Source organism: Indicator indicator, chromosome 17, assembly GCF_027791375.1.
Source record: "Indicator indicator isolate 239-I01 chromosome 17, UM_Iind_1.1, whole genome shotgun sequence".
Lineage (NCBI taxonomy): Eukaryota > Metazoa > Chordata > Aves > Piciformes > Indicatoridae > Indicator > Indicator indicator.
The window spans coordinates 9055314-9071000 of NC_072026.1; the positions used below are offsets into that span (position 1 = coordinate 9055314).

At 44.0% G+C, this 15687-nt stretch overlaps 1 protein-coding gene across 1 annotated transcript in view; it reads left to right on the forward strand.

Annotated features, from left to right (window-relative positions):
* The window catches only part of MAMLD1 (mastermind like domain containing 1), an 83389-nt gene extending 68308 nt beyond the window's left edge, over positions 1–15081 (forward strand). The window contains exons 3-5 of the mRNA XM_054388532.1: positions 11107–11253; positions 12733–12814; positions 13100–15081. Of these exons, the coding sequence (XP_054244507.1) occupies positions 11107–11253; positions 12733–12814; positions 13100–14124 (1254 nt within the window). The 3' untranslated portion in view covers positions 14125–15081. The remainder of the gene's footprint in view (positions 1–11106; positions 11254–12732; positions 12815–13099) is intronic.
* The last annotated feature ends 606 nt before the right edge of the window (positions 15082–15687 follow it).

Here is a 15687-nt window from a genome sequence, read left to right on the forward strand (position 1 = left end):
GCGGAGCGGATCAGTAACCATGGGGTCAGCAATAACTTTGGCTCCCTGGACCATATCCAGCATGTTTAAACTCTGGTGATGTCACCAGGCAAGCTTCTAACCTTAATCATTTGGATGGGAACAAAGGGAAGTTAACTGTTGACATGCAGTGTCTCTGTGGAAGAGCCCTTGTGAGTGCTCTGCAACATCTCTGCCTTGCAGGGAAAGTGGACTAGCTCCAGCCTCCTTGCTTCTTTTACACGCTTCCTTCTTTCCTTACTGCAAAGTGTGGCTGGCCAAATATTCAAAGGCACATGTTTCCTAGACTCCTGTTATCTTAAGTGACAGAGGCACCAAAATCCCACAGAATTTCAGGAAAATGTTGGCTGACTAGCAAAGATGGTATTTGAAGGTACTTGGACATTTTTTGCAACGTGGGTAAGTTTTGAATGGAAAGTATCTCCTGCTGTGTAAATGACAGAGAAGGACATGTGATGAGGATAGAAGGGGACAGAAGGCAGGGATGTGGGAGAGTCCGTGGAGTTGAAGCAGTACTGCTCTCACCACAGTAAAAGCTTTCACTATAAATTGTCAAGCAGGACTTGCAGCAAAATCCAGGGATTCTCATCCGTGACTACCTCAGCCAGCCTTTTCTTTTCATACTGGTCAAAACATGGGCCTGACTTCTCCTAGCACACAGCCCTTTGCACAGCTCCTGGCTGGCCACCGAGGGATTCTCCGGGAGCAGTGATGTCTGTAGTTTCACAGCAGCTTCTTTTGCTGGCATGTAAGGGGTGAGTCATGGGATCACAGACGTGTGGCTGGGACACGCTGCGCTCCACTGGTCTGTGCAGCCAGGTTAGAGGCCCTAGGGGACTATTACAACTTGGTGTAGTTCAGTGCTGTTTGAGATGCAACCAGCTGTGGCCAGATCTGGAGGAGAGATGCAGAAAGGAGGACACGACAAAATCTTCTATGTGGAGTGAAGCAGAAAAAGTCTTTCCACCTTGTACTGGTAAGCAACATGAAGCACATTTGTGTTGCAGGTCTTTGGACTTGTAAGCTGAGGGCAGGGAAGAGGTACCATTTCAGGAGGCTGAAGACATGACCCCCACGCTGCCCCTGGAACTGATCCTCAGCCTCCTATTCAGGGAGCAACTTTAATTTCTTTGGTGGGGAGGCAAGACTGAGGCAGAGGGAGAAACAAAGCAATTTGTCAAGTCAGGTTTAGAAACTGTCTGTGATGGAACTGGAAAGTGAACCTGTTGGTGTGAGCCCCAGTCCATAGAGCCAACTTTTATCCTGTGACTCAGTGATGAAACGAGCTCACTGTTCAAGATCATCTCCTTTAGAAGTGGCTTGGGAGTTCACCTTTAATGATTCCGTTTTCTGTGTCTCCTCCTGACAAATTGCATGCTCACAGTCTCATGAGGTATCTCTCCACTGTGTGCTCAAAGACACGCTTGCTTGTGCCGGTAATCCCATTGGAGGCTTCTGTGCATCTGTCTGCACAGCATATATCCAGGTGTGCTTGCAAGACCTCTATGAGGTGCACCTTTTCATGTCTAGAACTACTGGGGCTAATAAAGGCACCCACATAAAATCTCTCACATGGTTATTTGTGAGCCAGATGGCAGCATATAGTAGAGCATCTCTCAGAATCCACATCAGTCCAGTAGTGAATTTTCCAGGTGCCAAAAGATACGCAACCTGAGTTGGGGATTAGAGCCAGGACCTTCAGTCTGCTGTTGCCAGCATCTGCAGCCAGAGACCAGGAGGGAGACGACTGACCCCTGGAGCTAGTGCTGATTGTTCTCAATCACTCAGTTATTCCCTGTTGCTTTATGGGTGTGCTAATGAAGACTCTCAAATTAATTTACTCTGCCTTTTTTTTTTTTTGTTTGTTTGATTTTGCCATAATCCAGAGCAGCAGTCTCTGCTTCAGAGAAGATGCTTCAGAATTTATGGCAAGTCAAATCTGAGCTGAGTAGAAATTCCATGTTCTGTCTTCTGTGGTTTTAGCTTGCAACATTGTGTGATGTGCCTGAAAATCATTCTTCACCGGTCTGTTGATTTCAATGAATGAACACACATACACCTAGTGATGTTTTATTATCACTCACCCACATAGGGTGGTAATTTTTGTGCATTGACTGCATTTTTTTTCTGCTTGATGGAAAACAGAGTCGCTCTAAGCATATGCTAATGCTGAATGGGGGGGGAGGGGGGTGGGTCCCAACTTTTGACCCATAGCTAATATCCTGCAAGTCACATGAAGCTACCAAGGATTCTTAAGCTGGAGTTTGAAATGCCTGTGTTATCAGCAAATAAACACCATTAATTGCTTCTAATATGTCATGCAGTGGTTAAATGACAAGATCCTTATTAATATGCGTGTATATCAGCCTTTTCAGTGTGTGTGAGGGGGAGTATGAAGTGGTAAAATTATTTAAAATTAGTGGGGAATATTTACAGGAAGGCATAAAGAACTGTCAGTAGAGGAAAGCAGCATTTTATGTTCTTGTCCCAGATGACCTTGCTCCAAGGACAAATCAGAGCTTGATGAAATGAAGCTGCAGATGGCTAGTGATCTCAACTCTGTAATAATGAAATGACACAAGAAAAAAATGAGACATATACAGTTTGTAAATACAATCTGAATGGAAGGGGAGAAAGGAATTTTTAAGGGGAGATTGAGTTGACTTGGTTAGAGCAGTTCAGCTTCGGGTGTTTTAATAATTTCCATTTTAAAAAATAATGGAATCGTTCCTTGTACACAAGGTCACCTTAATACTTTTTTTTTTTTTAAAACATGTCAGTAGCTTGCTCTTGAAAATTTGATCCTGAGGACTACCTAGCCGCAGCCTACTTTGTATCGATTATTTTAGCATGTTATTTGTCACTGCATTTTGTTTTGTAAGATGTGGTGGTGATTTTTGACACCTGATTGGGTAGAGGATCTGATACAACTGTTTGAAGTGTTTGAATAGTTTCATCTGTTAGGAAAGAGTGAGCTTGTGAGAGGTTTAATACTGAAAAAGTGATGTGATACTTCGTGCCAGAGAGTGCTTGCTTTGTGCACCTACATGGGAAATTGGGAGTGTGTGCTGTTGGGTTTTGCATGTGGGCAGGTTTTCATGCAAAGGGCTTCTCAGAAGCTGTTAGGCAGCCAGCTGCTCTTGAAAGTTAACAAGACTTGGGCATCTGCCTCTGCAAACTGAACCTTTGCGTGGAAAGGAAAATGAAATTCATGGAAACATTAACTTAGAGAAATCAAGGGATTTGCAAATCTCTGTGATCCAGACCACCTCACAGCAGTTCACAGAGCTTTTCAGAAATGGGCAAGTAGAGAACTGATTTCTCCTGGTAGCTCAAGAGTTCCAGACATTCACTTTGTTAGAGTGAAGTCTTCACTTCTTTTGATCAGATCTTTTCTACTCACCGTAACACATAAATTCACCAGCCAGCCACTGCATTTCTCTGTGGCAGCTTCTGATGGGTGTTGAGCTAACCCAGCTCCTTTGGAATCTCATTGATACCTCTGAGAGCATGCTTTGACATAACACAAGGATTACTTGAGTCAAACCACTTTATAGATAGGAGATATTGTAGTTTGTCATCACAGCCTTGTAGAGACAGGCAGAAGGACTACTGGCTGAAAATGGGTGAGATAAACACAGTTTTAGATTACCTCATTGAATTTATAGGCAAGCTGCCCTCCATGGGAACGAGAGCATGGTGTCAAGGGTTGAAGAATCATGATAGCTGTACAAGCTAAATATAAATATTTTGTTCTTCACAGAGGATTCAATTTTGGATCTTGACTGTATGTTGCATGGACAGGTTACAAAATGCTCGTTTCTGTCTCTTTGGATGTATATACAGAAAAACAATAACAGGTGGGGATGAGTCCAGCCCTACAGCATTGCACTCAGGGAGAAGGAAAGTGTACTTAGGTCCCACTGCCATTAGGGATCTGGCAGAGCCTCCATGAAAGGTTTGCCTTTCCCTTGAGGTGGTGCAGTAAAGCTATTTCTCTGGGATGCCTTCACCCATGGCCTGGAAGTTCATCTGGGCCAAAGGATCTATTTGCAGGGGAGCTGCTGTGGCTGGAGTCTTGATCATGCATCCTTGCAAGCATCACAGTCCCTGGGAGGTTGTGTGTGTCTGATACACCCTCTCTCCCATCCATCCGTATTGTGCCTCAGGCTTGTGGCTGCTCCCAAAGCTGTTTCCCATGTTCTTTCTAACAACATGGTGCTAGTAACAGGATCACAGCTTGATTTCAACTTGCTTGCTAAGGGATGCATTTCCATGTAAGAGAAAAATCACTGTGGCAGTGATTCGCTCTGGATTTGTATGCCTTTCTGTTGCTCTGATTGCTGCAGCTCTTCAATGGCAACTCTGAAAATATTGATAGAGTCCTTGGACAAAAGCTTTGACTAAATTGATTAAATTTTTTTAAGAGGAGAAGTGAACTCAGTTTCCAACTTAGAATTCCAGGTGCATTTTTAAAAGCACTTTGGATACTTTGGGATTTTGCTTTGGGCTGAACAGCATCCAGTATTAGAGCAGCTATAAGGAAATTTGGGAGTCATCTGCTTTGCTTGAAAGGAGATCCTGATACAACTGCTAGCCAGGTGTGGTGATCTTGTCATTGCTCCTAACAAAGGAGGAGGACTACCTTTGAAGGAAGCTGTGCATGCCTGTGCCATATAAAAAGAAAAAAAACTTTAAAAGAGCTTATTTATTTTAAACCAAAACTGTATACCCATGGATCACTTACAGTCTTCAAACAAAGCCTTTTACTGACTGACAGTCCCCAAGATAGAAACTTGAATCTGGTAGTATTTCACATGCTTCTATGTCAAGTAAGTGGGTGAAAGATGGGTTAAAAAAAAAAAAAAAGATCCACTGAGCTACACAGTTTGTTTTATCAATGTTCATGCATTGTGTTAAAACAAACACACAAGCAAACAAAAACCTTGGGAGTGTTTCTGAACTGCAAGGCTGTTTGGTCTTGAAGAGCATCTCTGGGTAGTGAGCAGAATAAAGGAGAGAGAAAAATACAGAAAACTTCCAAAGAGCAAATGAAAAGTTTTGTTAAAGGTAAAAAACACATGTAGCCCCTGATTTCTGTGTGAAACAAAGGACCATGGCATCACACAGACATCACATTCTCTAATGGACTGTCACAATCATTCTGCCAAGACATAGCCCTGGATTTTGTTTGCTTTGTTTGTATGCATTAGCCAAACAGATTCACCATCTTTGTATCTACTTAGACTAACAGCTGTGGAGGCAATGATCCTCTTCTATAAAGGTAGGATCAAGGTTTTCTATGGGGCTGCACAAGATTACTAGACACTGTGAGTCTGGCTTCTCTGTGGAACTAAATATGAAACTCTTAGGATGAGGCAACTTTAATACTACTAGTGTTTTAATTGCTTAATTTGTAATATTTATAGAGTTGTTGTGCCTAGTCTTCTTATTCCTGGCCTTCAGAGCCCAGCCTGAAAGCCCCACCAAGGAGTGCAGCACACCTAGCAGGCAGGAGATGATGCACTAGCAGGCAGGCTGGAGCACAGTGAAACACAGAGGTATTAGTTTGAAACCACTATTTGCATTTCCTCAGCAGAGTACAGAACTCCCCACACATAACAGATGTTCTTAAAATACAGAACAAAGCTCAACTAATGAAACTTCACCCCACCCCTAGAGAATAGCTGTCCCTGCTGTGAATGCGGATCCACCCAGAGTCCTTGGCTGAGCGGCCAGAGCCTTGTGGTGGGTCAGTAGCAGGGGCTCCTGTCAAGTCCTGTAGCCATGGTTTTCCTCTCTGATTTTTTTTTCACTCTGTTGTGCCTCAGTAACTACTCAGGCTGTTATCTTTGGTTTCAATAATAATACTTTAAATAAAAATGGTTGGAAAGAGTAGTCTGTCCCTTTCTCATCTTTACAGTGAACATCTACCCTGAGCAATGCATCTCCTTTGGTCTTTTCCTTTTATGCTGGTGGGCTGTGGCTTATCTCAACAATCCTTCTGTTTTAAAATCTAGAATTACTGGATTCAGCTGGATATCCCATTGGATGTGGAGGGAATATTTCTTAAATCAGCAGTGTCTTTGAAAGGGATCAAACTTTTTAAGTGCAGATACTGTATGCATTTTTAATTAGACTCATTTCTGTTCTTCCACTGCTGCTAACGCTTTCCGTTAGGAAGCGCAGTTCTTCCCTGACTCTGCAAATACCTACTGAAATTTGCAGAGCTGCCTGTCTCCTTCTCAGTAACCTTGCTGTGACCTGGTTATCTGTTAGAACCACAAAGAATTCAGTCTGTAATTAGTCCATCTGTTAACTATTGAAATTCATGGCTTAGTTTTATTGTCTGGGTCTGTAACATAATGCTGAATGGTCTCACCTGGCAGCTTATTTCTTATGAAGCAAATGTGCCTTTCCAAGAGCCATTTTGGTGCAGATAACTGTCTTTTCAGCATTGGACAAATGACTCTGTCTAGCAGCCTGCGGTCCCCTTCATGCCCTCGCTGAAATAAATTGTACATCTCCAATAGCTCTGGGCTTAAGTCAATACAATTTAACATGTACATTTCTTTGTTATATTCTTTGGAGTTACACCGTAAGAGCAGATGGGAAAGTTTAATAATGATAAATGAGTTCAGTGTTTTCACATAGTCCTAAAAAACAATGAATGCTCTGTATTGAAGATTAGAGGGATTTTTACATATTTGCCAAAGAGCGATTGCAGCTCTAGCTCAGATCCTCAGAAAGTCTTGCTTTTAAATTCTTTTTGGACTGTTTGTTAATGAGGATTCAGAGGAATTAGGGGCCATAAATTTCTTCATTCTCGCTTAAGTGAAGCCGCAAAGTGATTACTGGATATATAACTAAGTGCTGAGGACTGGAGTTTATCAACTGTGTTCACACAGAACAATTCATCTCCATGCTTATTTACTGCAATTGTGCATCTCGGATGTAATCAGATGATGGGGTTGGGTGAGATGAGCTCCTCAGTGGATTTTTAAAAGGATGGAGATTCATAAATACACGTGGTAGGTCGTGGTGGGACTTTTTGCACACCATCCCATCAAATGTGTGCCTGAACATTTTGTTGGACCAGACCCACGCTTGCTACATTTGGATGCAGTATTCTACAGATGCATTTGCCCAGCCTGAACAGCCTTCCACTCTGCACTGCTGGGAGCCACTGTGGGTGGCTGGGAGGCAGTGGTTTCACTGGGTCATGCAGCAGCTTTTACAGTTGTGATCACTGCCTGAATACAGACACAAACAGCGTATGTTCCTGCACGCTTGGAACCTGATTTTCTTCTCCTTGTTCTTGAAACTAGTGCACAAAATACTAAGTCAAAACCATGAACTTCAGTGCCTTTTTGAGCAGAAACTGCCACATTGGAAAGCCTAGGGAGTGCTGCAGGAGCTCTGGACCTGCTGTGTGACAGTTTGCCTAGCAACAGAAACACATGCTCTCAAACATGTGCTCTCGAATTCCAAGTCTGTGTGGCCTGCATTTGGGTAGGGATTCTCCCCAACTGATGGTTTAATAGGATTTTTTTTTTGAGGGAAAAATGGCAAAACCCATGATACCTACATGAAAATTTTATTTTAAAAGCTGAAGGATAAGAATCCCCTTTCACCATCTGTACCCTCCAGTACAGCTTAGAGGTAGCTCAGCCACACCACCCTTGGGTGCAAACCCCCTTCCATCATTACCAGCTTCAACAATAGAATGCTCCTCTCTTTGCTGCCTTCCTATATTTTAAAATGGGATAGCCCAATCCATAGGCGTGTTAAGATTCTGACTTGTTTGGCTTCGCCTTATTATGGAAAGGAAAGTGATTTTTCTTGGGGAGTGATGAAAAGGAAAAACGTTTAAAGTTCATTAACCTTTGGTACAGATAGCAGTGTCCTTTAGACTAAACCAGAGCTATTCTTAGTCGTGACGTTGAAGTGGTTACTTTTTATTGTAAGGGAATACAGTAGTTCCCACTAGTGGTGAAAAGAGAGAACTTTTTTCCTTTTTCTTTCCTTTTTCTTTCCTTTTTGTCTTAACCTAAATGCAAACCATAGAAGGAAAGATTTGAATTAATTCATTAATTCCTTGTCTTCTCATCTATGCCATTTTGTCCTAATTTTCCCAAAAGCAATATTTGTATCTCTAGATTGTTTCTTTACTGGCTAATTAAGTGTTACACAACTTTGCTCTGAAAAACTCAGCAACTCATTCTGTGAATGAGTGAATGAATTTTGCTGATTGTCATTATTGCTATAGGGTGTCTGCAGAAAAATCCCATGTAATTAAGCTGTTGTACTGCCACAGCACAAGAGCTGCAATTAGTAAGGTGATTTACACTACTTTACCATTAATAATATGGAAAAATCAAGATTATTTTCTTGATGGTGTATAGGAGAAATTAGAATGAGGTGGACATGATTAGGAAAAGAGACTTTAATGTTATGACTTGCTAATGCAATAGCCCTGAGCAAGACATCAGGATGATTGTCCTTGCACTAAACTCATTTGCTTCAGTAAGCACAGACCCTCTGCACGCAACAAGACAAGTTTGGAGGAAATTGAATAGATGGCAGGGATTTTGGTGGTATGAACATTTCAGTGTCTTTCATGTGCAGAGTACACAAACTGAATCCCTCCACTTTCAAATATTCCCCTAGAGGCAATCTGCATTATTCAAGGCTTAACTGTGGTTGCAGAATCCTGTCTGACATGAAAGCAGAGTGCTAGCTTGACATGAACTTTCATATTTACATCAGTAGTAAATCATATTTACTTTTCTCCCTCTCCTCCCTCTTTTTCTGTGGGAGAAAGGGAGTAAAATGGGTAGGAGAAAAGGGGGAGGAGGAGAGATGTCCACCAGAATTGGAAGCAAAGCACCATTAATAAACTCTAGTCTTATGAGGCTGCCCATGAATGGGAATGATAATGAGAGCAGTGATGAGCTGCAGGTTTGTGTCTTTTAGTAAATTATCTAGCAGGCATTTACATTTCATCAATTGTGCTTTTGCATAATAGACCAAAGTGCTACAACAAAAGGAGGCACCATAAAAATGAGTAATTTCAGTGACCTTCTTGGTAATCACTCTTACAGAGAATATCTTGGAAGGAGTTGGGTGATTCCTCATGGTTGAAGCTGTTGTGGAAAGGTGCCCCAGGCCTGAGAAGTCCGCCTAGTGACAAATACCTTCCAAGGCTTTCTTCTGGCCACTCTGAAACATGGCTTGCATCCTGTTTTTTCCATCTGAGCATGCTTCTAATTGTCAGATGTCAAAAGGCAACAACCATTTTCTTCTTGCTTATCTCCTGATAACATTGATTCTCAAACAAAGGATGTGGGCTTCCATTCTGAAAACAAAGGAAGCATGGCCCTGCTAAGGATGCTGGATATAATATACATACTTCTCCCTGCCAATAATAACAAAACATCATAAATAATATAGAAGCTGGATGTGAAAATGGAGAAAGGGGAATACACTGGTACTGCTGTGCCTGGCTGATTCCCTTCTTGTTCTCAGTGAGGCCTTGACTTCTTCCCTCGTTGTTCTCTTCTATTTCCCCAACTACTTACCAGCTCCTAAGATATTTAGACCTCAGTTTGGTTTTTTTTTAATTCTTTTCCCCCTTTGAGTTGTGTCTTCACGGTGTTCTTGTGCCTTTTTTTTTTTTTCTCTCCACAATGCTCTTTGGAGGCAAGTCCTCAGCTGGTGAAAGTCAACTCAGATCTTTCATTGGGAACTTAGAGTGAGGCCAGTTTGCACCAGCCACAAATGAGGCTCAATGAATTGTGCCCAGCCATGCCCTGCCCCTGCATTTTTACATAGAATCATAGAATTGTCAGGCTTGGAAGGGACCTCAAAGGTCATCTAGTTCCAACCCCCCTTCCATGGGCAGGGACACCTCACATTAGATCAGATTGCTCACAGCCACATCCAGCCTGGCCTTAAAAACCTCCAGGGATGGGGCTTCCACCACCTCCCTGGGCAACCTGTTCCAGTGTCTCACCACCCTCATGGTGAAGAACTTCTTCCTAACATCCAATCTGAATCTAACCATTTCTATTTTTGCTCCATTCCTCCTAGTCCTATCATTACCTGACACCTTAAAAAGTCCCTCACCAGCTTTCTTGTAGCCCCCTTGAGATACTGGAAGGCCACAATAAGGTTTCCTTGGAGCCTTCTCTTCTCCAGACTGAATGGTCCCAACTCTCTCAGTCTGACTTCATAGAAGAGGTGCTCCAGCCCTCTAATCATCCTCATGGCCCTTCTCTGGACATGCTCCAGCACGTTCAGATCCTTCCTGTAATAGAGGCTCCAGAACTGGATACAGTACTCCAGGTGGGGTCTCACCAGAGCAGAGTAGAAGGGGAGAATCACCTCCCTCGACCTGCTGGCTATGCTTCTCTTGATGCAGCCCAGGATGTGACGGGCTTTCTGGGCTGCAAGTGCACATTGGCAGCTCATGTTGAGCTTGTTCTCCTCTCCTTCGACAATTAGCCTTCCTCATTTGTTTGATCATGGAACCCACAAGAACCGCTTCAATCTCAGGCCCACATCTTCCTCATCTTCCTGGGTCCCTGCATCAGGCCCTTCCTGGGTCTGTTGGCACCTTCTCCTCTCATCTGCCTTTAGTTTGCTGTTTTATTTTACTGTAGGCTTCTCATTTACATTTAGTTGCCCAACCCTACTCTTATTGAACTTTTCTTTCCTTATATCTTTCATTGTAACAGTTGGGGAACTGGTAGGAAGTGTGACCCTTTACTCACATCCCTTCTGCCAGCCAAGCAGCCATATGATTCCAGTAATGGTAGTGAATCAGTCCTGTGGGCTTGGGCTAGTCACAAATAATTTTGGATTAGACTTTTGCTTCTCTCACTTCTTCTGCTGATCCTCAGAAATCCGGGCAGTCTCCTGTCCCTCACTGTTCTCACCATGACTTTGCAAGCCCATGTAAATCCACAAGGTGTTCTGCCTTTGGGACAGCCAAAGACTGGGGAGAGGGCAACAGCAGAGAGGATAAGAGCTTCTGTTGTTATCACCCTGATGAGATTAATTTTCTTGTTTCATGTTTGTTGGCAGGATCAAAATCCTGGAATTGTTGCCAGACTTCAGGAGCCGGGCTCCATCCCAAGCGGAGGCTCTGTGCCGGCACCAGCCACGGTGAATGGGTACACAATGAGGAACCATTTACTGAAGCAGCAAATAATGAAACGACAGCTGATGCAGGTACGATGTTGAGTGCCTCTGTGGGTTGTTGTGCTGTCCACCTCACTGGGAAGGACAGGACTAACTGGAATGGGGAAATCACCGGTCAGCAAACACTAAGGAGTGACCCTGCAGTTGCTGGGTTGAGTCAGACTAGGGCTGTGGTTGAGCCCAGGATGTCCTGCATGAGAGGACAAGGCCAAGTGCTGCTCAGCAAGTCTGAGTGCAGATCTGCCCACTCATACGTGAGGGAAGGATTCAGTCACCTCCATATCACTGCTGTCATTCTTGGTCAGCCACCGAATTGGGAGGGAAGATGCAGAGAAGGGAAGCTTGGAGAATGAGTCAGCCCCAGGAGAGATGTTCTCCATGGTTGCCTTTCTCTGTGGTTTCCCTGAGGTTTACCAGAGCAGATGTTAAACTCCAGTTTGTTCTGGATTTGGCTGGACTCTAGCAACTGAAGTCCCTCTAAAAAGATTATAACATATTGTATGGAGGGAAAGGGGAATCACGCAGATGAGTTGGGTGAGGCAGCACTGAACATGCGTCTCTGACTTTCTGAATGTGCTTCTGGATTTGGGTTAGGGAATCTCATTTCTGTGAATGGGAAACAAGATGAGAAGTAGCCCAGTAAAACCCTCAACAAAGTACTATCCTGCTCATTGATAAAACTCCCTTTCAGAACCAGCTCTGCCTCCTTGTCATCAGTTGGCTTCAAGCTTATCTGTGCTGCTCTAACTCAATAGGAGCCAGCCTCAGCTCCCACAACTCCCAGAGAGTCCACAGGTCCCAGCTGCTGTCCCCAGCAAGGATGCAAGTGTGGTGGTGGGTTCTGAGGTTAAAAGGTGGTGGAGACAAATCAGGTCACATGGAGAAAGCCAGCAATGCCTAATTCAGGGAGCACCTGCCCCAGCTTCCTGTGGTTACTGCTGTGTTCTGGTGAGAAGTGGCAAACAGCACAAAAGGTGATGGTTCACAAGAGCAGAGCCTTCCTCCAGACAGAGTAATGGTCACCAGCAGTCTCCTGTTTGTCAGCACGTCCCTACAATGCTGCCACAGATTCTGTTCACTAATAGGCTTTTGGGCATCTTTTGCCCTTGTGCCTGGTATGTCAGAGAACATGTCCAGTAGTCAGCATGGGAAGTGCTGGAGAGATCAGAGGCTGCAGTTTCTGGTTGTGCTGCACCTCACTCAGAAGCTGGTGAACATGAGGGTCTCTGTGCGCACCCAGATCACCTTGGGCCATGGGTCACCTGCACAACATCTGCTGAGGAATGTGATTCCTAATGCTGGGCTGTTGTCAGGACACCTTTGCGTAAGGGGCATCGGAGTAATTAATACCCAGACTGAAATTAAGTGTCAGGACTGAATCTCATCAGAGATGGGGGGGTGTGTACAGGAGAGGTTGTTAGTGGTGAGAATGGTGACATTTTAAGTGTCTTTTGCTATTCTAGCTTGTGAAGAGACTGCAGCTTGACTATCATGCCCCTTGTTTTCCAGGAAAAGCAGAGACAAAATATGCTGGGAGTAACATCTGAGCAGAGGAGTTTGTTTGCAGCTCAGCAGATAAATCAGTTTCAAGGTAAGGAGGAAGATAGCACACTATAAAAGAGCCTGGAGGAACCAGGGCCTAGGATCTGATTAAATACAGGGCATTTAATGATTCTCTGCCCTGAAATAAAAATATTTCACTTTCTAACACATATCATGAGATTCACCTATTTCCATATTGCTCCAGTAAGTAGCTATGCTACAGAGGAGAGGCCCCTGTAATGAAAGAGAAAGATGGAGCAACAGCCTTTTCAGGCTCTGCTATGTTTCCAGGGTGAGTGTGTGCTCACCAGCTAACATGTCTCTTTGTATGCAGCTGTGCAGCAGCCCATTCCCACTGACTGCAGCCAGGTGATGCCAGCTCCTCCGCCCAACCACCGCATGCTGCCATCTAACCCAGCCATGCTCCAGAGCACCTTGGGCTCTGGCATGGCCCCAGCCACTGCCAGCCAGAGCAGCGGGTCGATGGTGATGATTCCTCACAACACTGGCAAGCAACAGGGGATTTTTCCACCTAATTCTGATTTTAACATCCCACTGCGGCCGAGCCAGAACTCACTGGGCATGAACTCGGGGTGCCAAACAGCACACAGCCACTCTGCTGTGCGGCCGGGAATGCCGATGTCAGGCTTCAGTTCCGCTTCCTTAGCAAATCACTCTGCCACTCAGCAGCACCTGAGGCAGCCGAGTGTGCCAAGAATCCCTAACGTCTACCCCAACTCATCTGCCCAGATGTGGACGCCAACTGCTGTGCCAAGAATGCCAAATCAAAGCCAAATGGATACCAGCATGCAGCAGTTCTCTGGTAACGCTCTCTTCTCCAAACAGAACGTAAGACCAAGTGCACCAGGTCAGCAGTTCTCTCAGCAGGCTGTAGTGCCACCTAATCAGATCGCTCCCAGCGTCCAGGTCAGACAGATGCAAAAACTGAGCATGGGGCAGTCTGGCCAGGGCTTGAGCTCAATGAGTAATCAGAACTTGAGACACAGTTTAACCAGAGGACCGTTGCCAGCTATGAATGCTATGAAATCAATGCCACAAGGAGTCTCCAGTTTTAACCAGCTCAATCCTGCCTCAAGCCTTGGCCCACCCAGCTACCCTTCCACGGGCCAGCCACCCGACGCCTTCAGCAGGATGAGCGCTGGTGCCACTGAGCTGCCGCAGTACGACTTTGTGTCCCAGCACAGCAACTCCATCATGCCTGCAAACTGCAGCGACGCTGACTTCCTCGACTCCCTCATGAAGAACAGCAGCAGCAGCAATGACGAAGAGTGGTTGAACAATCTGACAATGATAGATGACATTTTGGGACAGCACGCTCAAAGCTCCGGCCACGTTTAGCTGGGAGAGAAGCAGCCTGGTTGTAAATAACATACGTATGGCTTTAGGAGGGAACAGAAAACCCAGGAAAGCCACTGCCTCCTTCAGTGCAGAATGAATAGACTCAGCCAATTCTTTGCCTGCATCAAAGTTTAATATTGGCAGTTTTTCAGATGACTGTATATATATTTGAATATTTTGTAAATTATGTTTTCCTAAACCTTAAATGTAGAAGTATTTATACTTCTTTGCTGGACTGTTTGTAAATAAACCTATAGCATAACTTTTTGGTTTTATTATAGGGATTTCATTATACCTTGTTATAAATATGCAAATAATATTGTTAGTTTCAGTAATACTGTGTATTACAGCAGAAAATACTTATGTTTTTGACATAACTTAACATGAACTAGGGGTGTCATTGCAGCCAGACTAAGCAGAAATCAAATGTGGCATCTATTCTCCCAGATCAAAAGGAAAGATTGAAAATTGGCATTGAAGAAAATACAATCCATAAAAGGAGCTGCTGATTGCCTTGTGGCTCAGTCTTGCAGCCCCGTTCTGGTCCGTAGGTCCTGTGAGGACTCCTAGTGCGTTCTGGGATCTGCCTGCAGAGATCCATTTGCAAGATCCCAGGCATGTTCTCAACTTGATACACTCCAGTAGGTCAATTCGACGCTGACAAGGCATCCTCTGTTGTCCTGCAGTGAGCGTGTGCTTGTGATGTTTCAGCTGCTGACCGGTGTATGTGTGTGTGTGTGCGTCTGGGCATCGCAGGCATGGCGCTGCTTGTGCTGGGTTGCACTGGGGAGGAGGCACGGGGCAGGCACTGCCGAACCTCCCTGACAGCTGTACCCTCCGGCAAACAGGTAGCCTGGTTTGTGCACCTCTGCCATGTATATTTGTAGTGTACAGGTGATCTGTTCCTGGTTTTAAGGCTTTTCATAATTTCTGTTTTAATGTGAGACTTTTTTTTCAGGGCAGAAGTCTATAAACATTAATAGTTAATTTTGGATGTTTTTCTCTCAGCTACTATTGTCCTATGTATATTTAAGAGTCTGTTTATAAAAGATTCACTGTACTGTAAACTTCTTAAAATGTTCATACTTTGTGTAATCATATTTTAATAGTCATGTCATACTTCGCAATACATTTGTAATATATCGTCAGCTTCAAGCACAGAATGTTTTTTTTTTCTTCATACCATAATAAACTGCCAGGGGAAAATTGCATATACTTCTATGTGCTCATTTCTCAGCCACAATGTTTCATACCTGCAGATATTTGAATTAATTTGATTTGTCCAGGATGCTACAACGTCAATCTAATAACATGTACAAATGCATGCATGCTGTTAGTAGAAGAAATGAGCCAGACCAGGAATTAAAACAGGCTTTAATTTTGTTTTAAGATGGAATTTCTTAGGCTCACTCTCCTTTTTCAGTGTAATATAGGTGAACATGTAAGTAATCTTTGTTTCTTTGGGTGTTTTTACATAGCACCATGTTTATTGAAGTGACAGGTCTTGTTTCTACATGTTTATATCAGTTGGCCTGTCAGAAAGCGAAGTCGTGCTCAGCGTGA